This window comes from Monomorium pharaonis, chromosome 6, assembly GCF_013373865.1.
Source record: "Monomorium pharaonis isolate MP-MQ-018 chromosome 6, ASM1337386v2, whole genome shotgun sequence".
Classification (NCBI taxonomy): Eukaryota; Metazoa; Arthropoda; class Insecta; order Hymenoptera; family Formicidae; genus Monomorium; species Monomorium pharaonis.
In genome coordinates this window covers 3,380,063-3,404,051 of record NC_050472.1, presented here as the reverse complement: position 1 = coordinate 3,404,051, position 23,989 = coordinate 3,380,063, and the positions used below count along the sequence as shown (strand labels likewise).

At 39.4% G+C, this 23,989-nt stretch overlaps 1 protein-coding gene across 2 annotated transcripts in view; it reads left to right on the top strand.

The window, feature by feature from the left end:
• LOC105837358 (laminin subunit alpha-1) overlaps positions 1-23,989 on the top strand; it is a 143,174-nt gene that overhangs the window by 53,415 nt on the left and 65,770 nt on the right. For both annotated transcript variants that reach the window (XM_036289107.1, XM_036289106.1), the window contains exons 5-13: positions 2,179-2,415; positions 2,830-2,991; positions 3,394-3,690; positions 4,520-4,780; positions 4,879-5,126; positions 5,224-5,464; positions 6,273-6,499; positions 6,796-6,983; positions 7,307-7,588. In XM_036289107.1, coding sequence (XP_036145000.1) covers positions 2,179-2,415; positions 2,830-2,991; positions 3,394-3,690; positions 4,520-4,780; positions 4,879-5,126; positions 5,224-5,464; positions 6,273-6,499; positions 6,796-6,983; positions 7,307-7,588 — 2,143 coding nt within the window. The remainder of the gene's footprint in view (positions 1-2,178; positions 2,416-2,829; positions 2,992-3,393; positions 3,691-4,519; positions 4,781-4,878; positions 5,127-5,223; positions 5,465-6,272; positions 6,500-6,795; positions 6,984-7,306; positions 7,589-23,989) is intronic.

The window sequence follows — 23,989 nt, the reverse complement described above, 5'->3', positions numbered from 1 at the left end:
TTATCATGTCATTTCAATGAGTTTCAGTCCATTAATGTTAATTAAATCTTTTTACACATTTTTCTAACCCTTGCAAAAGGTCGACAAGTGAATATAATGATAATTTATATTTAACTTTATTTACAAATCTCTCAAGTTAAATTTTGATAGAAAATAAACATCTCATTTGATCTTTTTTTACGTTAGAAAAATATTAATTTTCCTTGTTAGTGTAAACAATTTTATACTTCCTTTTTCTTTAATTTAAATGCTATAATTATCTTATGTTTATTTATATAACATAATTTTCCAGCTCAATTAAAGCTTCTATTTGCAGAAGCATTGATATTTCTATCGTACAAGAAATATAAGTATTATCTCCTTGCGTAGTCATTCATATTATTGCATCACAAATATCTTTTTTCTTCAACAATTTTTTTTAAACCTACTATATTTGATTGCATACGAATTAGAGAAGCAATTTCCGTGTAAGATCTAATCAGTTATGTTCACGTAATTTTTATGCAACATAACTTATGATTAATAAACAAGTGCAAATCTGTTTTTTTATCAACATTTATCAATGTTTAAGCAATTAACTTTCGTGAGTTTATTTATTTTCACTTATAACTCGAATCAATCCTGCAATTACAATATCTTTTTTTTTTTATGAAAGAGAGAGAAAGAAAGAGATTGCTGCAAGCGGTAAATTGATCAAAAAATTAGTCGTAAAAATTAAGGTCAACTGTCCTGAAGCCTCACGTTGAATTGGAGGTTTTTATTTTTTGGAGGCTTGGCTATCTCGACTCGAGGATAACGGCCCCGGAACATTATGGCTTCCGATGAAATGTAAGTCAGGTTCGTTAAACGCCGCCGTGGCGAAGAGTAATTGCAGAAACCGGGGCTTGATTGCCAATCGCGGACGGGATGTCCATTATCATCGGCAGTAAATAATACGGAGCACGTGTTAACGGAGGATATTGCAATTGACCGGAGTGGCCCGTTCGTTTGTCACGCCAATGATAAGGCCACACGCGTCGCGTTAACCTTTTCACTCTTCCGCGTGCACTTTAGGTTTATCGAACGCGCGGTGCGATACTTCGGTGAAATCGAGGCTCATTAATCCCGGCGTAATTTATTTTCGGCGTTAGTACTTCACGCGATTTCTTCGGCCCAATTCAACGTACGATAATTGCAGAGTCAATCGAGTCAACTCTGACAGAGAAAGTGAATTATTTGGTGATATTAATTATGATTTATGACTCTGAAATAATTTTACTGTGTCATGATAATGCAATTAATTACGAAATTTTTGTTCTATTCTTACTGTTCAAATATTATATATGTATAATTTACAATGAAAGAAGAATATTTTTGCTTGTCGAGAATCTAAAATTTACTATCGAGCGTACTCAGACATTCGAGCTGTTCATAATAATTTCTGCCGTGATTGGATGATTTGCTGAACGCAAACTAGTTTCGCGATTTTACGATCGGTGAATCCTTTAAACGACGGAGTGGAACTCATAAAACGAATATATAACGTCCAATGCAACGTGAATTTTACTTTATACCCCGCGATATAGTTATCCGCGATTATGCATATGCAGCACATATCATTTTGCACATTCGGATAGGCGATCGCGTCTATGAATTCCCGTCTTTATGACTTCGTAATGCGGTAAGAGCCAGATGGTCGGTAACGTTACTGAATACATCGATTCATATGACTAATCAACAAATCAATAATTTAATTTCGCGCCCTAAAGCGTTTGTAGTTATTTGTAGCTTACATATCACAAAATATTTCAAGTAAAGAAAGAGAAGTCGTTAATGAAAATAGTTACATTATTATTAAAAACTCTCTGTCAACAATAAGAATTAGATCGTAATAATTTTATTAATTTTATTAATTTCTTGGTGATAATTAGCAACTAGAAGCACTGTTAGAATTTGACAAATAAGAAAACACAGCGATGACACAAATCCCGACTAATTTTGCGATAAGCAAGCTTCCACGAACATCTCTTCGAGAACGAACAAAATTAGAGGTATTACAGCGCGTAACTGGCAAACGCCTCTTGCAGCAATATCTGCAACAGACCACGCGTATTCACCATATGACTTAATAGATAAGCGTAACTTAAGAACACGGATATTTCGTGCTATCTGATAAGCGCGTTTCGCGTTATCCTTCAGCATCAGGAATGCGAATGCGAGCGCCACACGTGCGGCGAAAGATGCGAAAAATGCTGCTCCATGTACAATCAGATCCCGTGGAAGCCCGGCACAGCTGGCAAGGGCTTTCACTGCGAGAAGTGCAACTGCAATGGCCATGCAACGTCCTGCATATACGACCAGGAAGTAGCCGAGAGGAGAATGTCCATGGATATCCGTGGGAAATACCGAGGCGGTGGCGTGTGCGTCAATTGCACGGTGAGATGATAAGAAGTTAAAAAAAAAAAAAAACTCGCGAACGCGCGATTTAACCGTTTTATCGCAATTAAACGGGTATCGAAATGACATACGCGTCTTGGAAAATAAATTATTCTTCCTAATTAATTAGAGGAAACAATTAATTACGAAGTGTAATTGAGTGACAATCTTGTTAATCTTTTAAAGTCAAGTATTATTTCTACATATATGCGCGGAAAGTACGCCTTTCTGAAAATCACCTGCAAATAACATACTCAGTTTTTCGTATTTTTAAAAATTAACTTTTATCTGTGCAATTAACAAAATGTTGCAAGGATAAGAAAATAAGGCAAAAGCAGAATTAGATAGAAAATATTATTATACCCATAAAGAGTATATTCCGAAATATTTGCATTAACAATTGTAAAATCTTAGGAACATACGACTGGTATTAACTGCGAGAAATGTAAGAGCGGTTACTACAGGCCGAACGGCGTTGCACCTGATGCATTAGAACCTTGCTTGCCCTGCGACTGCAACATACATGGCAGTACGGGCTACTGCACTCCCGACGATTCCTACACGCACATGGGAAAGGTAAGAGGCTTCCTATATTTTAATGGCATAAAATCTTAACATAAGCACTCGATACATATAATATTTTACGTTGAAAAAAGAAATAGATTAATGAGAAACTCAAATTCCTTCTTCTTGAGCTTTGAAGTTTAATCTTTCTTGAACGAAAGAAGCGCAAAAAATTTTTTCGATTAACGTTCCTCGTTAACCACCGAAAGTCATTTGCTTCCCTGTCGTTAGACATAAATTTGCCGCGGTTATTTTCGCCAAATCTCGGAGGAACATCGCGTCGGCAACCGCGCGTCGTAATCGCCTGCGCCAATCATGATTTACGCGCGCGTCGATTATCCATCCCGGATGATTTCTAAACCGGCCGGTTCTCACGATCGATCCTAATCGGTCTAAATGCCGATCGTGTTCCAGGTAGCAGGTGCCTGCGAGTGCAAGCCGGGATACTCGGGATACAAGTGCGATCAGTGCGCTGCCGGTTACCGGCAGTTTCCCGACTGCATGCCGTGCCCCTGCGATTCCCGCGGGATTCTGCCGTCCCACGATTGCGAGGGCGACTGCCTGTGCAAGGCGAACGTCGCCGGGGAATTCTGCGATCGTTGTAAACCCGGGTACTTCGCGCTCACGAAGGATAATCTCGATGGGTGTATCCCCTGCTATTGCTTCAACGTGGCAGACCGTTGCGCCACTGCGAAATTATCGTACAGCATGGTAAGTTTTTTTTTTATAAGAAGGAATTTTTTATATAGAAAGAATTTTTCTATGGCAATTAATTTTATTACAATAGAGAAAGTATATTACTTTTAGTTACTAGCGCTTTTTGATTCACTGAATTTTATTATTATTATTAATCTAATTGCTAAATAGAGTAAATAGAGTAAAAGTTCCTCGGATGAAAAGCGTACAGGAATTTGTCGCTTATTGAGACATTTTGTTAATAGCAGCCGTTAATCTTGGATGATTTTACATATATGAGATAAGATTTATCTTTATTTATAGCGGAAAACCTCGTTTGTCAAGTGTCAAGATCGAGTTGACAGGTGTAAAATTCAGAATGATTAGTTGACGTACTCCTGCGGGCATGTCATTTAGTTTAGGGCGTTAATCTTGGGCGACGTTCTCGTCGCGCGCGATAAATTAGATAAAGAGACAATTATAGTTTATCAGTCTCGCTGCATAAATTACAGACCCGCAATTACGGTGACGGTAATGGCGTCGAATCGAAACGAGCAAAAACGCAAGCTGCGCTATAGTAATAGGCGATATGCATAAGATCTCTTATGACATAATTTATCAGAGCTAAATTTATTATTAACGCGGAATAATCTTTTACTATAGTTATGAATAACAATAATAATAAAGTAAGCAATACTATCAAATAATTCTTTCAAAAATTGTTTAGCTTTTCTTTCTTTTATTAAAAACGACTTTGCGAGAAATAATTGGAATTGTGAAACAAATATATAGAAAGAGCCACAATAGGCCTGTGTGGCAAAGTAACGAAAGGTGGATCGTAGGATTTGCTTTTTTTTTTTCTTAGATTTCTACACTAGAAAACTGGCTGGTGACCGATATGAACGCGTCACGGGCAGTTGTTCCTATCTTAGACACGGATAATGAATGGCTGACTGTGGCAGCATTCGACGTCGAGTATGACAGCCCTTTCTGGCTGGCGCCACAGATTTACACGGGCAATCGCATATCCTCGTATGGCAACAATCTTACGTATTCTGTTGGCTGGGTTGTCATGCGAGGCGACACCAGTGGTAAACCGACCACGGAGCCCAATGTCATCTTAGTCGTAAGTATCCGTTCTCGTATTTTTTGTCGCATATTTTAATTCAAGCCCTCGGAAGAAAATAGATATGCAGTAACATGGATTTTTTTACTCACTCCAAGGGCAACAATGGAATGCGCATAGCGTACGGCGAGGAGCAGTACAGTAGTCAAGAAGCTGAAATAACTATACCTTTGCGAGAGCAAGGGTGGTTTCACGTGCGAAGTGACGTTCGGGATATCCCAATCAGATTAAGGAGAACCGAGTTTCGCGGTGATCCGGTGACGAGGACGCAAATGATGCGTGTCCTCGCTGATCTCAAGCATCTAATGATAAGAGCGCGATATCATTCGGAGCAAATCGAAGGAAGGTGAATAAATCATGCATTTTTTATTGGGTGTACAGCGTGGATTTTAGCTTTATATAATAGTAACGCGTAATGAAGTAATCTTTCTATTTCTTTCCAGTCTCCAATCTGCCATATTGACGGTAGGCGCCGTTACTTCATCGTTGGATGGTGAAGTCGATAATCTAGTCGAAATGTGTGAGTGTCCCGAGGGATACACGGGAACGTCCTGCGAGAAATGTGCCTGGGGATATGTAAACATGCCTATCAATGGATCTGATCATCAGAATCATCACATATGTATGAAATGTGACTGTAACAGTCATGCGGGTTCCTGCGATTTCATCATAGGCGAATGTGGGGTAAGTTGTGATAAATTTATTTTAATATAAAAAATGTAAGGATGGAAATATAACGTAACATAAACTAATTTAAAAAATTATTCTTATTAACCATAATTAAAATATCAATAAAAAATAATGTTGTTGAAGTTTTAATCAATAAGTTTAATAAAGACATCAGCACAATATAAATTATTTTCTAATGTCATAGAAAAATAATTTATGTTAAAGCAATAAGTGTATTGAATGAAATTTTTTTTAGTAAAAATATATAATGTAATACAGATAGAATGTAAGAGAATTTCCCCAGTGTGCAACTGTCTTTGGTTACCCTAAAAGACTCAATATCTTGCTACGGCTGATGTAGATTCAGTTTGATCTTCAGCCGGTATAACAGCATGCTTAAAGTACCTGAGCTGGTATGAATCTGCAGCTGTAGATTGTAGGATCTATAGATCGAACTATTTTACCGACTCAGAATCCTTTACTCGCTTCTTCTTTATGGCATATAGATAGCGATACCAGTCAGCTTTCTTTAGGAAAACTCAAATTTAAGTATACTTGATTAGAAGTAGGTGAAAAAATAAATCTTAATATTTAACATATAAATTTTTAGCTTTTTTATGTTTTTGTAAATTAAATTTTTCACATTTTTGCGATTTTTATTTATCTTTTTCTATAAGTCTCTTACTTTTTTAAATTTTGTAATTAGGATAATTAATTAGAAGAGTTACGACTTTCAATTTTTAAATTTTATTTGTGTTTTGACTCTAACATAACACTAATAATTAATTTTAATTTTCGTCGCGTGTTATCCGCATAATTCCAGATGTGCGAACATCATACGGTAGGCCCAAAGTGCGAACGTTGCGCTACGGGATATTACGGTATTGCAACAAGAGGCACCAGCGAGGACTGTAAGAAATGCGCGTGTCCGCTTTCTATCGAGTCCAATAATTTCAGTCCGAGCTGTCAACTCGACAATCCCGCTGATATAAATAGTGGATATGTGTGCACGCAGTGTCCCGAGGGATATACCGGAGATCATTGTGAAATGTAAGGAAAATACAAGCAACACATATTTTAAACAAAGAGTTTTTATTCATGTAAAACTTTAAAATAGTAATTACATCACGAATACAAATAACAAATATTCAAATGTTAAATCATTCCGACTGAATTAGTTACAATTTTTTTGCGTATTGCATTTTTTAATTTTTTAAACTTCATATGTTAAAGACAATAGTGTTCATTAATAATTATTATATAAAGTTTTTCTAAAACTATACAATCGAGTTATAATTAATACTAATATATTCATCTAATCGGAAAGTTTTAATTTTGGTGAAAAGTTGTGATGTGGGATTCTATGGTAATCCTCTGATACCTGGTGGCACTTGCAAACGATGTTCTTGCAATGGTGGTGTCTGTGACCAAGAAACAGGTCGCTGTTTGGAATGCCGCGGCAATACCGAGGGCTGGAAATGCGAGAAATGCAAGGAAGCGCATTTCGGAAATCCTCTGGAACAGAATTGCATGCGTAAGTATTCTCATACGTTTCATGTTTCACAACAAATTTCTATAAACTCTAAAATTGCGTAATAATTGCTCATAATGATCTCAGATTGTCGATATTTTAAAAATTATTACAATTTTTTATCTTTTTGTAATTAAAGTTGATTTTCTATTTCTTGCACAAACATTTGCTTATTGGAAGTCATCTGTCAAAGATTTATGACAGACCTACTGAAAATAACCAACCATATACTTTTCATTGCAAAAAATTAACGTGACTAGTAGATTACACGTCATTAATTACGCTAATAGGAGCACTTACGAGCATAAGCATTGTTTCTGTTTTAGAATGTAACTGTTCTCTCGTCGGTAGCAATTCGGTTCAATGCGAACAGACGACCGGTCAGTGTCCTTGTAAGCCTTTGTTCACCAGTCGTGACTGTTCCTCCTGCATCGAGGGCTATGGGAACGTGACCGCAGGTTGCCGGGAATGCGACTGCGACGTGGGTGCCATCGACGGGTTCTGCGATTCCGTAAGCGGTGTGTGCAGGTGCGCGCCGGGGGCCGTCGGCTTCCGGTGCGACCGCTGCGACGTGGACCACTACGACCTGTCGGCGAACGGCTGCAAAGGTAAGTGCCGCCATCGGTATGTGCATGCTTCTTTTATTTAGATTCTATTATCGGGCTCTGACTTCTTTCCTGCGATATAAAGTAGGCCCGCCGTGTTTTTATCATCGCGTGCTGTGGAAGACATTTATCACCGAAAAGCTTTTTCTTAGGTTTGGAAATTAGTCATATATTACTTTCTTCCTATATTTATTATTATTATTTAATACATTTACTTTTTCCATCGTAAAATAAATAGTTCAATTACGAGTCTAAGGAAGCATTCCCAAAATGCTCCCATAAAACAACAATCATCTGATTATTCCGTCTTTTATAATATTGTAATTGATTGCATTTGAATTAGAATGAATTTATCACTTTATTAATTTAAAACGGCAGTAAAATGCAACTTCCACGTATCCATCTAGCAGATTAATCACAGCACTATTGTGCGCTCTGAGAAAGGCCTTACGTATATCGATATACGAAGGTAGCCTCGTGCCTGCCTGCGTTCAGCCAAGACGCGAATGCGAAGAGTAATGCGCGGCTCTTCATCTTACTCTAACGCAAACTCGCGATATTTATCCCGGCCCATTCTAAGTATGCAGCACTTATCCGCCTTGACAGGCAGTTTAGAACGCAGCCTGAGATTTACGGGACTGAGGTATACTTTTATTGCGGAATACCGAACCGTTCACGTAATTCATTTAGGCTAATTTTAATTTACGATCGCGTTTACGAGTGCACATTGTTTCGCACGGTTCGTCAAATGCCGCATCGATCTTCGCTCATCTTTCTTGCGTAATGCTCAAATCGTAAAAGTTAAAGCGTGTGGAAATGAGATTTCATAAAAGTAGTATATATTTTCTAAAATAATTATATACTTGTATTTATATATCTTTAATATTTAAAACAAATGAGAAAAGTGCGAGTATTAAGAATCCCTAACATTATATTGCTGTGATTCTACAAACTTATTTTTAACACTTCTTGAGAGTAAAACTACATAAGCGATTGCTGATAGAAGATCGAATTGAGTATGCGCAGCATAGACAGATGGAGGCGATTAAGCGAAATGTCGAACAACTTCAACTTAGAGTCGCGCGGCTGCGAAGATGAGGCAAAAAGAGACACCACCGTGTAAATTAGATTCAACAGAGAGAGAGAGAGAGAGAGAGAGAGAAACGAGGAGCGAAGCTCATCGCGCGAGATAACTCGAGTGTAAGCGCGAGACGTAATAGTCCGGTCGCATTAAAACGTTATGAAGACGTTTTACAAGCGAGTAAAAGCGGCGACGAGTAGCCACGCCGAATCGAGAAAACTTTGATACGATGTCAGAATTTAGAGTGCTTGACGGGCGAGGCGAACGGGAAGAATGATCTCGTAAAGGCGGCGCGTAAAATCTGGACACGCCTCGTTGTGGCGGCACCTTTACGACTGAGCAGCAAATTCCGCTCGGGAACGCTTGAGATCGAGTCCGCTGGATCGCCAGCTACCACGAGGAATCCCATAAATCGCAATCATTCAGCGTCGCTGGCTGGCCGGATCTCGCGAATCTAAAGACGTTTTCTCTCTCTCTCTCTCTCTCTCTCTCTCTCTCTCTCTCTCGTCATCGCGCTGATAACAGAGAGAGGTTTCTACCAGTCGCGTAATCTACAACCGCTCGAAATCCCGTTACGGGGGAAGGATCGTGCGATCTCAATGGATCGCAGAGTATCGACGACTTAGCGCTAAAACGACCGATTTGCGTATCATAATTTAACCTAGTAGTAGTACCGCGATGTATAAATCTCTTTTCTAATTACTAAACGCGAAAACTTCTATATGAGACATTAAGGAAAACGAGAAATGTCTCTTTCCTAATATTAATTTATCTTTTAAATCTTTACGGTATTAAATTCTCTTCCAAGGAAAGTGCGTTAATCACTTTAATTCTAGCGAGTTAATTTCATTTCAATTAATGACTTATTTGTCCGGAACTTTCGAACTTGTGTTCAATTAGAGAAATTAAGCGTTAATTTCTCCCAATAAAGAAGACGCGGAGGGGGGGGGGTGAATTAATTTTATCGGTAATGAGGATTGACTGGAAGATTGACTATTTGTGAGCAATAAGCGTTAGTTTAAGCATACGTCATAAGTGGCATCAGATACTCAGGCCCGCGAGACACGGCGTGGCGTTCATGGTTTCTGGTTTATTTAGATCTGGCTCGTTTCAATCTGAGGCTCCCGAGAGACTTCTCCGCGATGTTAATTAACTTCCTGCGATGGGATCCCATCTACTTCTCTCTCTCTCTCTCTCTCTCTCTCTCTCTCTCTTTCTTTCTCTCTCGTCCTGCGGATGATACGCTCCGTTTAATGTGAATCACCTCAACGACATAAATGACGTTGATGCACCTGTCAGATTATTGCTATCAGTCGCGGAAACTCAGCCATTTCGAATCCTGCGATTGCACATGCTACACTTACGTACTGCTTCAATCACGTACCGTGTCCCAAGCAAACGTGCAGAGCGTTTCAGCTTTATATTGGACACGCGATTTCATTTATTTACATATTAAGTTGTTTACCCCCCGACATTTAAAATATCTAAGAAAATACGCGATTTCCGTTTTAGTAACATAACTGCTTACAATAAATTATTATTATTATGGCAATGTATTTCTCAATTTTTTAACTTCTTTTTGTTTTATTAATGCAAATTACCTTCAAGAGATTTAGAAGAAAATCACGTTGTATACATCACAGTGAGTAGCATTAATAACCAGAAACGACATTACGTATTCGCGATTTCGATATCGCGATATTGCATGGTAAACGGAGACCGGCGGTTTTCCTCGCTGATCGGGAAATTAATTCGATGTGCATGGAACTATCGATAATAGTCCGTAAATGTCGCCGTTGCGGATGTCCATGATTAATCGTTAATTCAATCGTCAAGATTTCGCGATTGTCGGCGTAGAAAAATAAATCGACGTGGGCTTGTCAAAGAGAGCGAGAGAGAGAAAGAAGGTAGGGGAGAGAGAAGAGAGAAGAGAAAAAGAGAAATTGCAAAATGTAAAATGCACCGCATTGAATGCTAATCGTGGGATGGCAGTATAACTAAATGATAAATCGATATTTTATCAATTGAGTTGTGCTAAAATATGATATTTTAAGTAGCCTTTAACATGCATATTTTCTTCTCCGATTAGTAGCGACATTAATGTATTAAGTCCCTCGGAATTCTCTCTTAATAAGCTTAGGATCTTGTTCTGCAGGCTAAATATATCTTCCACTAGCGCGACGTTTTTCCTATCTTATCCTTAGTTATGCGAAGGGACTGCTCATGCGTGAATAACGTAGGCGGACGATCGAGACACGAATTGTAAATTTTAGATTGTACCGGCGCCGCCTGTGCGTCAAAGGTCTCGAGGCTCCTTAAGCATATCGGTCGGCCGAACGTTTCTGCGATATTTGCAAAATCATCTCGACTGTATTGTTGAACGAGAAAGGGAGGCGGATGTCAATTGGCAGCGACCCCGAATAAATTACACGGTGTCGATGAACTATCCATTTGCGACGCGCATCTTTAGGTATTAAAAAAAAAAAAAATAATAAGGCAGATACATATATTATCATTGATTATTTATTAAAAATTATACCAAGATAAGAGTCATACTTTAAAAGAAATTTATTCATGATATCACACACACTACTTAGTCTATAAATTCTGCAAACTTGTAATTAAATTCTAGAATTTTATATCAAACAGATTTTAAATTTCATACTAATTAGTATACAATTAGCGATAGTAAAAAGAATTTTTATATAAATACTTAATGTGGATAATATTAATTCAGTAAAATTTAAATTTACGTATTGCCGCGTAATGTTTGGAGAAATATTTTTAACATTCCAACGTAACATTGATATGTTAATACGTCGCTATTAAAGAAATTGTGCTTACAAAAGAATACCAAATTAACATAAATCAATACAACACTAAATGCATAAAATATTAATGTCTATTTATGTTAATTTTTCAAAGTGCAACATTTTTTTCGTAATTTTGCACTTTTTGCTGGAGTTTTGTTCGCTCCTGTAGCGGCAACTGAAAGTTTCAAAAATTAAGTTTTTAAATGAGTGGCCGCAACTTTGTCAACTTTGACTTTAGCGCTTCGAGCATTAAGAGATATTGAAAGAACGCGTATGGGGGCAAACGGAACTCCAGTGAAAAGTACGAAATTCCGAAAGAAATCCGGGCACTTTAAATTTTGTAAAATTTTAAGTGCAAAACTTTTTTTTCGCGCCGTGCAAATATGTCTTGCACTTTGCAATTGAGAACTGTATGCAAATCAAGGCATCTCTAAGAATGTTTCTTTTTCTTTCGAATATCTTTCTAATTTTCCAAATCTAACGTCATATTTACTTACTTCATGAGATTCTCTGAGAAACTCTCCGCGACATTAAACTCAGGTCCACCGGTTGTTAGATAATCCGTCCGCGTCATCAGGATACATCAATTCAGCTTATGTAATCAAACGCCACGCTCTAACTCAACGTATGTGTCCCACGGTAAAATTGAATGGACATGCAAATATTAAGCAGCGCAATTAAGTAAATCAAAAAAGAGAAATCGAGAGGAAAAACGCGTACATGCGTGCTTTTGCGCGACGGATCTATTCGATCGTGGTGTCCAAAGGCTTACCCTAACTTAAGCGGCATAATTAACATAGTCGACGTGCTTAAAGCGCGTCGCGGGATACTCTACGACGTAGCACCTTAATAAGGTCGTATTTTCCATCGCCGAAGACCGGAATTACGGCTCCTCGCGTGCCTCACGGAGCCAGTGAAATCTCGCTTATCGGAATAAACGTCGGGAGATAAGGCTGTTTATAAAGCGGATAGAATTTGTAGATCGAGAAGCCGCACGGCATATTCATCTACGTAAAAAAAAAAAAAAGAATGTTTGCCGCGAAACATTTTTTCAGGAAAAGCTATATGGGACGAGTTTTTGAAATCATATCTTGCAAGAGGATCTATAATATCACGGATATTTTAATTAGATATCTGCGGGATTCCGTGGAATTTACAATAAATGGGTTTGTAAAATTATAGACACATGAAACCACAGGATCATATAATTATAGATTCGAGCGAAATTTTCTGCGGTTTTAGACACCTGCGAAATCAAAGCGCCGTGTAAGCAAGAAGCGATAAATCCCAAAGGTTAATATAGCTTCGTAGAATTCGGAGATTCGTAAAATTAAAGGTTCAGAGATGAGCAATGAATCATATTTTCGGATCCATAAAAAAGGGACAGAAAATTTTATGTGGAGCACCTGGTTCAGGATTAAAGATTTATGATAAAATTTAGGAACTGATCACAGTAAAAAAAAAAAGGAAAGAGCCATGCTAAGGGTAATTAAAAATTATTGTACCTCAGACGCGCTATTTAGCATTTTATTTTTTACTTTCTAAAAATAAATTGCAATGATAATTATATAGATACAAATTATTATTTGCTAATCTGGTGATGACAGCTTCTCACGAAGTTAGGTTAGCAGGAAAACCAATTAGCGTCTTGATAAAGTGTTGACAACATTTCGATAGATTTGATTATCAATTTTATGCCTTTTTTAGGAATAGATAATGTTTTTGTCCAAAGTTTATTTTTTACTTTTTATTTAAAAAGTCCATTTTGATCGATAGATTTTCACTTCAAAATTATTGTATCACACAAAGAGCTCGGATAAATACAGTAGCACCATACATCATCCGGACGTACCGAAATAGCCGCTGCCACGCAGGCTGCTGATGCGGCCGGGACACAATTAGCGGCACAATCTTAATCGGGACACACGCCAAAACGAACTCCCGTCTTTATTTGAGCAAACGAGAAGGTCGACAAAAAGGAAAGCTCGAGGATGCCACGTAAGTGAGTCATCGTTATTTCTGTATTGGATTTTGGGATCGTTCAGCAAATGCGCTTTTCAATACATTAATTTTTACAAATATTTAAAATCCTTAAGTTCACAAAAAATCTACATACATAATACATTATCAACAAATTCTTCCAACTTTCGATGCCGATTATTGCATGAGAGTTATCAATGTCGACAATAGGGAGAATTGTTAGATTTTAATAATTTTGCATATATTCGTGAATTTTTATAAATACAAATCTTTTTGGTGTTGTGTAAATGTCGACGATAAAACGTAACGTAAGCGCTTGAGATACTTTCTCAGCTCATCATCTCTTCTCGTTACTCTGCAAGTTATGGACCATTTTCAGGGCGTTTTACGGGCCCTTCGAGCCGCAGAACGTCCGACTATTTGCAATAACGAACGAATATTTTTCTCGTCCATTGTTGTGGACGCGTTCGACAATGAAATCCGTGCGTTTCGGTCATTACTGAGCTTCGCATCGTAAAAGTGACCCTCTCGCTACCGGAGCGGCAGTTTCTCTCGCAAGAGAGACTCTCGGCTGCGCAACAATGGCGATGTAACATGCATACGCATTGGGCTTTAATAATGATCGGTGGACGAAAGTTGGCAGGTATAACATAACGATAACTATTCGGTTTGTGCGAAATCCGTTTGTGCTCACGTTATTGTAATCGCGCGAGATTCGGAAATCATTGTACATCCAAATTTTTTGGCTCTACGCTCCCGAAATTTGTCATCTTTTCACCTTTTATTTTAGTCCTTCGAGAAATTCGCTTAAATTTTGTTAATCAATTTTTTAAATATAAGAAACTAAATCTGTCTACAATCTAAAACTTTCTATTTAATATTTAATTTTTTGACAATCCTTTGCTTTTATTTCACGTGAGATTATGTTTCAGATTTGTACAATTTTCGGAATTTTAAATATCGCTTCCGCGAATTGTATTTTTAATAGCCAGAACCAAAGTCGTTTTTACCGAAGGCTTCGGTTACCTACGGTCGCGCGAAGTATTTTAACGTTTAACGATAAGTGCACAATGCGTCCCGTACGAATATTACGGTGGCGTAACGCGGCGTAACATTGTGAGGCGCGGTAAGTGCGAAACAGGCTAGCCGGGGAAACGCTCTTAGCGCATTAGTATTCGCGGTAATGAACAGAATTGGCGTCGCCACTGCGAGCTACACGTATAGATTGCATCGGGAAAGACGCTGCATAATACGCAATGCGCACGCACGCAGCACCAATGGGACATCGAAATGACCGTTTTCACAAAGCGCTATTTATCCCGAGGGGGCATCTAGACTTTTACACGCGTAAACAAGTTTGCGCGTTTAACGCAATCGGTATTTTGCATGAATCGCGAGTCTCGTATTGTCAACGTTCCTCGGGTCGCGAGGATAATATTTTATCTCACAATCGTTCGTTCGAAGGAATGACCTAGTTCGGAAGAAAGACCCGTTTGTTAAAACGACGTGCTACAGCTAGTAGGTTTCCGACCTATGTTTCAAACGAAGTTATTATCTCTTTGATCGTCAATCAGACACCGAACAATGGAAAATTAGCAGATGTAACTTTCCTATTTTAATTTTTTTTTTTTTTTTTTTTTTTTTTTTATACTAAGTTTTGCAACACATCATTTTATATTTGTCGCGAGGTCACGATACTCCGTCATTTTGGGAGCTGAATCTACGCTTGCGGTACGCTAGGTGCATCCCTTCCGTCGCGCCGGTGACCATCGTGGCAAACGACGATAATTATCTCGCCGTGTTTCCCGGAGGCTCTCCTACGGCATTTTTCACCGGCTACCAGAAGCATTCCCCGGCGCACAGATACGTCGCCCGCGGTTCTCGGGTTTCCGTCCGGATAAGTCCGATCTCCCAGGGTGCAGAGGCTCGCAGTCCGCCCACGTGCGCGCGCGCGCGCGCGCGCGGTATCGCGATCGCGGATCTGCATAAGCAGATGTAGATGCACGTTTGCGGATAGCGGTGGAAAATAAAGAACGCGGTTTTACAGCCGGGGCCGGGCGATCTTGAGGAATCGAGGCTCGTTAGAATCCTTTCGCGTCTCGAAGACGACGTTAAGCGCGAGTGCCCGGCTCCTCGGAAGCCATCCGAATCTTGGTGTGGGGAGGGAATTACGGCTTCGGTTAATCGCCGCTATGAATAATGCGCTCGCGGATATTCATATTAGGGCTATTCAGAATGCGAGTAAAATATGTGAAAACGTGGCAGTAAAAGTAGAAGGAGCGACAATAAGATACACGCGTAAGGTTCCACGGCAGATGTTTATTGTACGTAAAACATTGAATCTCTTCGTTCACCCCCTTCTCTCTCTCTCTCTCTCTCTCTCTTTTCTTCTAAAGCCTACTTTTCTGTAAAATATTTTTCTCCGGATTTTTATTTGGAAGAAATTTCTATTCAATTTCACTGTGCTACGGCACAGCTGCTTCGTAGCGAAGAATCCAGATCACCTTAGGAAACTGGCGACCGATCGACCAGCGTGTCGATTCGAAACAAATGCGATGCAGATCCGATAAGAAACGACGACCATCTCCATGTAGACGATCTCTCGTGGCACATATCACAAACGCTTCAAACTTTGTGAGCTCGTGAATTCGATACAGTTATCTGACGGTTGAAAGTCTGCGAGTGTAGAATTCTACGATGGGCTTGGAAAATCCCGTAGCACATGGCTTCGTTTTTCTACCAATATATGTTGCTCCACAAACCCTTCATCTTAGCATTAACGACACGATTCCTTGACGAATTTGACAAATGTGAAATATATTTAATATTTGTTAAGCCCAGTTGTAAACAGTTCAACTTCTTTAGTTGCTCGATTGATTTTTTGCAGACACTAGTCAGTCTTTATTTATATTTCTTATTAAGAATTAAAATTCATAGGCTTGTCTTATCGATCGTGAGGAACGCATCGGTTATCAGCAGCATGCACCGCGACGGTACTGATAAACCATAGAGATGTTAAACGGTCGCGACACGTGTGTACCGTGGATTACCTCTTGATAGCTTGACCATACGGTATGAGTGACGCTTAATATCTCGTCGAGCGCGATATTCCATTTCTTACGCGCCGAGCCGTGAAGGGCAGACTCGCAGCTTCCACTCCGGAATAATACCTTATCGATCGTGCGGCGCGATAAAACGTCGTTTCCTTTTTAAATCGCCGCGGACGTACGAAGTGCGGTCGATCCTTAGACCCGATAAAATCCTCCCCACGTACGGCGACTCGCCACCGGTTAGCAGAGAACGGAAACGTTTTGTGATTCTTCCGCGCATGGCCCTCCCTCTCGTCTCTTTTTCTTCTTCTCTTCGTGATGTAAAAACTCGACGAAATCGCGGAATGCCGTTTCGCGATGGCCATTGCGACAACAACGGTCCCAAATCCATATGCGGGAGTACCTCGAAATACAACGATGCGGTGAAACGCAATTAAAATACAATTGAGAAAATAAAGTAAAATAAATTTTTATGCAACAACTCTTTCAACATAAGATAATGCAAAAAATTCCTCGCTACGAATCCGAATAATGTAAGTTGATCCCATGTGACAAGCACATTTTACTTATACATTCTTTTTTATTGTCGGTTTTACGAAATTTTATTTTTATGAAAAATTGAATTTTGGTTAGTGTTAACTTTGACGACAGAACACGTGTAAGCGCAATTATAAGTGATTTGAAAATGAATTCTGTGCAATATAGTTAGCTAATTTAATTCTTTATAACTCTCTAAATTATTACAAGACGCAATGAGACATTATTTTTATTGCCGTTCTGCAAAGCTTCCCCGAGCTGTATTAGTCTACGCAGCTCGTTACGAGATTCGACACCCCACGGATCTTTCGATTTCTCTCGAAATCCAAGTTCTACATCATTTCCATCGAATGTCGAAAAGATCATCGTTATCAGATTTAATTGATGCTCGGCCGATCGGTTCGGCTGCCAAGCTAGCCTCTCCCCGGTGGATTCACCAGCGAGCACGTATACACGCTAATGATGCAATCGGCCCATCAGATACTCTTGCGGCCAGCTCCTGCTTCTTCTTTTTCCTCCTCTCTTTCCTCTTTATTCCGTTCCCTCTCGCGCGGCTGGTCCTTACCTCCTTATATACCCACCTGACTATACAACGAGTCTGCACGTCTCGTTCAAAGCGCGTGGGCTGTGTCTCTAACGGGTGACCATTTGCTCGTCGCATATATATCTCTCATTGATTTTAATTATCATGGAGTAAAATGAACACTCACCGCGTTTATACCGCTAAACTGAAGTGTTCCTAATTAGCGTAGCGATCGAACATTTAGTGCCGACTACTCGGGAATCTTTCACTTCACGCTGAACGGTGCGAATATCCCTTGGTAGTTCCAAACACGTTACGATAAATTTAGAAAAAAAAGCAATCAATTACAAATAGATAGTCTAAAGGGAATCGAGAAAATATTTGAAATAAATTGTTAAAAAAAATAGTAATAGTTAAAACAAACGAGTATAATTGCAAATATGGATAATATTTGAATACATGACAATTGAACAGAATATCGGGGTATCTATACATGAGATATCTTAACGTTTGTCGAGTTCAAGTAACATGAGAGAAAATGATAAACGACGAGCTGGTTCGACGTGTATTTTATTCACCCGTTAGAAGAGCAGTATCTCAACACCTGGCTGTAACATGTTCAGGATTCCTGGTAAAGAACCCGGGTCTGGCCAGTAACGTTAATGTATCGCTGCACGTCGGACGATCTCGAGATTTCATTCATGAAACTCCGAAGCCCCTGCTGGCCGCTGGTGAGTCTGTCGGCAATATGAAATATCAGAAGCAGGAAACTTCAGGGTTTGCGTAACGCTAACGAATTTTCGTTCGAGTCGGCGGGCGGTCACCTGTCCTTAATTAATTTTATAGGAAACGGGGAACGTTAAAGATCATCGTTCGACATCGAATTCCTTACACTGCACGCTCACAAATCCTTTACTCTAAATTGACTGAACATATAAATAACAAGCAAACAGACATTTACATATGTCATGTGTCGCGCAGCGTGGTTTAAATTTGTCTTCACATATCTTTTTATGCTTATTTATAATTAAAGGCAAGAAAAAGGTGCTTTTACAGAAACTTTATTCGAAAAAATTGTTACATTCTAAGTACTTTTAAATTACGTTGCTATGCTCAATTAAGTTTTGCATAAATATCTATTATACCTATTTTTACAAAATTCTTAAAATAATATTAAATCACTGTTTATTAATTTTATTCAAAACGCGAGTTATAGCATTTGAGACGCAAATTTCAAATTTGACACGACGGGAAAAATCAGCCGTTCCTTCCTTCATGCGAATTTCGTAGGGAGTAATGAGAATGCATTGCGAGGAAGAATGCGCGAATCGAGGATGCCTCGATTGCACTCAACGATAGGCGGGCAATTGCGATTGTGCCAAGGGCTAAAATCACGAGCTTCGCTCGGCAGGTCCATATATCTCTTCTATCTTGATCGAGACAACGTATACTCTGCGGACCTCGTCTAGGCCGTCTAGGGTCTATCCGCTCGGGTTGCAGCAACCGATGCTTTTCGTCCGCGAGATTTCGATTGAGGCTTTCATCGTGAAGCGCTATGCACTTTCCCGCGCAAACACATCGCTTTTTCATGCATCGCGATAAGTTAGAGGAGAAGGTCGCTTATCAACCAGATTAGCTGTTATTTTACCTTTCTGAAAGTGATTATCGATGTAGCAATCGCGCTACATCCCTTTATTTGTGTTTCGAACTCAACTTTACATTTGAATAATTAATTAAAATGAGTAAAATGAGTCAGTGACACTTTAACTACTTTTGAGAATTTAAAAGTATAATCATAATTAAGAGATAAAAGATCTTAATTATATTATAAATGTATAGAAGAGATATTTCATAATTATATATTTCATGACATCTTAGAGAAGAAAATTGACTTAATCGATTTCCGAGAATCTATGAATAATAGCTGTTTAAAAAGTACTAGACACGCGCATTAAATCGTTTAGATATCATGCAGGATATTATTATCAGGGCTTAATGCGATCAAATAAACGTAATGCGCGCGATGCACCGAGCTATATTATAGAGCATAGCGAGGTGCACATCGTGCAGGTGTACATTGAAGACGCCGCGTGCGTCGTACATCCTGCAGTTAACCCCTCGAGACCTCGGGGGAGTGGTTGAGATATCTCGACGAGCCACGGAATATAATCAATATCGCGTCCCGACGCGGGATGAAAATAAATCACGAGGAACAATAATAATTAAGTCCCTCGCTCGTTTATCTCCGACTTTTGCACGCGGTTTGTTGATTTACTTACTCGTTTCTCGCTAAATTGATTTTCTTGCCGCACGTGAGAAAGCGCGATAAAAGCGAGAAAAACGTTAAAAACAGTGTCTTCCGGATGTCAATTGTGAAATGAAAAATCATCGCGAAACAATAGGATTGCACGATTTTATAATCGTCTTCTAAAATATATTAGAAATCCCTTTATTACAATTTTATATCATGACAAAATTCCAGAGAGTTACATAACTTTGCCAGAGAAATCGCGACGGAATCCTCAATGCCTTTGCATTAGTCTCTCGATTGCATCGGAACGTCCAAGAATGCTTTTCTATCGGTCTCTTCCAAAGGATATCGATGCGTCTTCGGCGAATAATTTCTCTCGCATGGAAACGCCGCGCTGTCCTGTCGTCTCATTAGCAATTACTTACCCGGGGATTAAAACTCCATTAGCGTGTTATCTGTCCGACATCGTCCCGGTGGCTTGCCACCCGTGCGTGCATGCAACTAATATGCACGCTGGTTCAACTCGGTTCACCACATCTTGGCTTCTCGATTAAACTACCATTATTTAATGTAAGCGTCGATGGAGAACTTATTATTACATTATTTAGTAATTAGAAACTACAACCGTTATAACACAATATTTTTTACGGAGCATTTTTTTACGGTACAGAGGAAAATATGCATTTTTATTTAAGGGGATGAACCTGTCTTGTTTTAAAATATTAATTAAATTAATTAACCCGATTAAATTATTTTGATTATTTCCAATTCACTAATCTTTTAATTGTATTTACAGAATTAAAAATCCTTTTTCATGAAAAAAAAATTTAATTAAATTTACAAATAAAAAATTTTTTTTCGTTTTTTATATAAAATTCTTACGTGCGTATTATGTTACCGTCTGTACTTTAATTGTGAAAAAGGATTTGTAATTCTGTAATACAATTTAAAAGATTAGTGAATTGGAAATAATAAAAATAATCGGTGAAACAGGACAGCATCTCTTTAATAACGTAAGTTACGCGAAGCTCCTACGTCCCATTGCAGATTGTACGGATTCCACTGTAATGTATCTATTTACTCTTACATCGGTCATATTCCATTTAGGCCGTTGCTCGCAGGCATACACATGTTCAATCTCTCACGCGCAATCCCAGATCATTTGCATAATACGAAATCGGAAAATCGCACACCTCGCGGTGCGTATCGACCCGCGATCTCATAACCGAGCAATTATGTCGTTAAAATTATGAGAAATATCTTAGTTTACCAATTTTCTTATCTAATCTACCGCTTTAATCTCTCTCGTCAAATGTTACAGATTTATCAATCGGTCTCTCCTTGCCTGTGAATTAATCAGAGTCATTATCCCTTGTTTTTCACTTCCTCCTCCTCGCGAATTAAATTATATTCCGCGCAGATTTATAATATACGAGCGCAGCTCACGAGACACACACGACTCGCGAAACGTGTGTCACCGCGAGCCACGCGCGGGACCACCATCGCACGCAATTTCTCAGCAGCCGTGCGGCCCGCTCTAATATCGCAATTACTCCGCCGGCGCGTAATTAAAACGGCCTCGCCGAATAAATCATCCCTCGGGAAATGGCTGCTCGCTGGATCGTCGTCGGCCGGGCGAATACGGCGCGTGAATGCCATCGTGCCCTTCGTCGCGTGTTCTGACAACTGCGGCTCTCCGACGTGTGTCGCGAACTCGTGGGCAATCAATTTCCGTGCGTTAATTTCCATAATATGGCCGCGGGCCTTAACGGCGGAGGTGGGCTTGCGATTTGACATTCCTGAATGCGTGAGGTGGGCAGGAAACACTCGGGTGGTTCATAAGTGTTACAGATGTAACATAGTTGCACAGGAAGTGCAGAAACGCACAAATGTAATAAATGTTTGCCTACCGTCACGTAGAAAAGTACATAGAAAGATTTAATTTTAAAAAATTACGTTAAATTGTAGAATACAGCACGTTGATGACAAAGTTCCGAGATTACAAAAAGTTAAATTTCAAAATTGCAATAGGTATACAAAATTGGCTATTCCTAATTGTGGATAGTTACACGTTGATTAATTGCATTTCGCGACCAGAGTAGACAACTATAAAATCATATTACTGATTATATTATAAGCGATGTTTAAATTGCAGTTTAATGCGAAGGAATAAATAAGAGATTCCTTCAAAGCGGAAAATTTTAATTATATTTATAAAATACAAGCAGTATGTCGAGAATAATGCATATTCTCGCCGTTACTCCCGGCACTTTATTACCCGATCGTACGTACGCGGACTTTTTCACGAGGAGAGTAAATCAATCGGAAGTTTATATTCGACGCTCCGAGCGGCCGTGCAACTAGCCGGGCAAACGTCGCGGAACGTTGCAGTAAATAAGTACGAAAGCCTTTTCTTGCCTTCGCTGCGGCAGACATCGGTGTATATAAAGTCACGAATCGACGAAGTGAAATCTCCGCCAGTATTCGCAAAACGAATACATTCGGTACTCTTGGTGGTTACGCACCTCTAAGCCGCATCACGTCGCATTTATAGTTGCGTGAAACGATTTACGCCCTTTGACTTCAGTTTACGTACCGAGATTATCCAAATAAAATGATTTCACCCACGACTAGCTCGACTCTCTTTCGCGATTATTCGACTTGTCACCTGCATAATCCGATTTCGCGTCTCGGCAGATACACGTGTCGTCGTAAAGTTGGACGAAACGTGAGTCACGCGAGATACGTCTTTGAATTAGACAATAAAATGAAAATTTTTTCGTGACGCAAGGGGAAAAAAAAATGTTAGAGTCTGTACTGAATTCAGTGGCTCGATCAAAATAATAAACCTTTGTTGGACTTTACTTTTAAGCTTTAAATCCTTTAACAATCTTAGCACTCGCAATATTCTCTGAAGTAGACGTTTCAATTACTGTTCGTCTACGACTTGACGAATGTATCTTCCGCAACGTCTTCGTCCTGTTAACAGATTCCAGAATTGCGTTATAAAACAGAATGAAACGTGCGCTGCACGTCTGAGAAAAGCTTCTCACCACCAGCCAAATTGACAATCAATTATAAATTGACACGCGATATTCGATGTATTGCACGTCAAGCGGGGGCTATCGCTTTCTCGAGCCCGTTAAACGGGAAAACGGTCGATTCACCGATGAATAACGACTCACCTTACGATGCGGGAGATGATGGTACTGGCTTCTAAATCGGCATCATCCCCGCGAATGGCATTCGATCTGTTACTCTGATTGGCCAGTTTATCGTGCAAGAGCCGTGGTGTGGCTAATGAGAGATAAGTTCGATAGCGTGGGTAATAGACGTTCAAGGCGCAGCGAGGTTAATAATTCGACGAACGGACGCGTGTTGATCGCTTTTTGCCGTAAACTACTGATCGACGACAAGATTACTCGCGTTACAGTAATTCCGCCGTTGCAGGCTGAATCGTTTTTTTTAACGATCAGTGCAAATGCTGTTTACGCATCTATTAGATTGATGTAACAGTTTAAGTTTATGTATTGATTGATTGATTGAAGTTTATTTAGCTTTCTCTCAGCTATTATGTTTTAAATAGATTTACATACATGCTTCTTTAACATCCGTTTAAATACATCAATTCTTTCACAACTTCTAATTTCTGCTGGCAAGGTATTGTATAATTTTACGTCCTCGTAACACACGCTTTTTTGCGCACTTTTAGTTCTAATTTTATTGCGATAGTCCCTTCCTGTCTTGTTTTTCTTCCATTTTCATTACTAATTACTTCTAGTCTATCTCTTAAGTAATTTTGCACCAAGTTATGTAAAATCTTAAATATAAATATACATACATTATAGTGTAGTCTTTGTTTTATAGACATAAATTGCAACGCTTGTAACATATGTTCTATTTTGGTGTATCTACATTGTAATATTACTCGCATAGCCCGATTCTGTGCTACTTGCAATTTATTCAATTGCGTTTCTCCCATATCTACCAGTAGAGACCAGGAGGGACTGGGAGAGACCGGGAGAGACGGGGAGAGACGGGGAGAGACGGGTAGAGACCGGGAGAGACGAGGAGAGACCGGGAGAGACCGGAGAGACGGGGAGAGACCGGGAGAGACGGGGAGAGACGGGGAGAGACGGGTAGTGACTGGGAGAGACGGGGAGAGATCG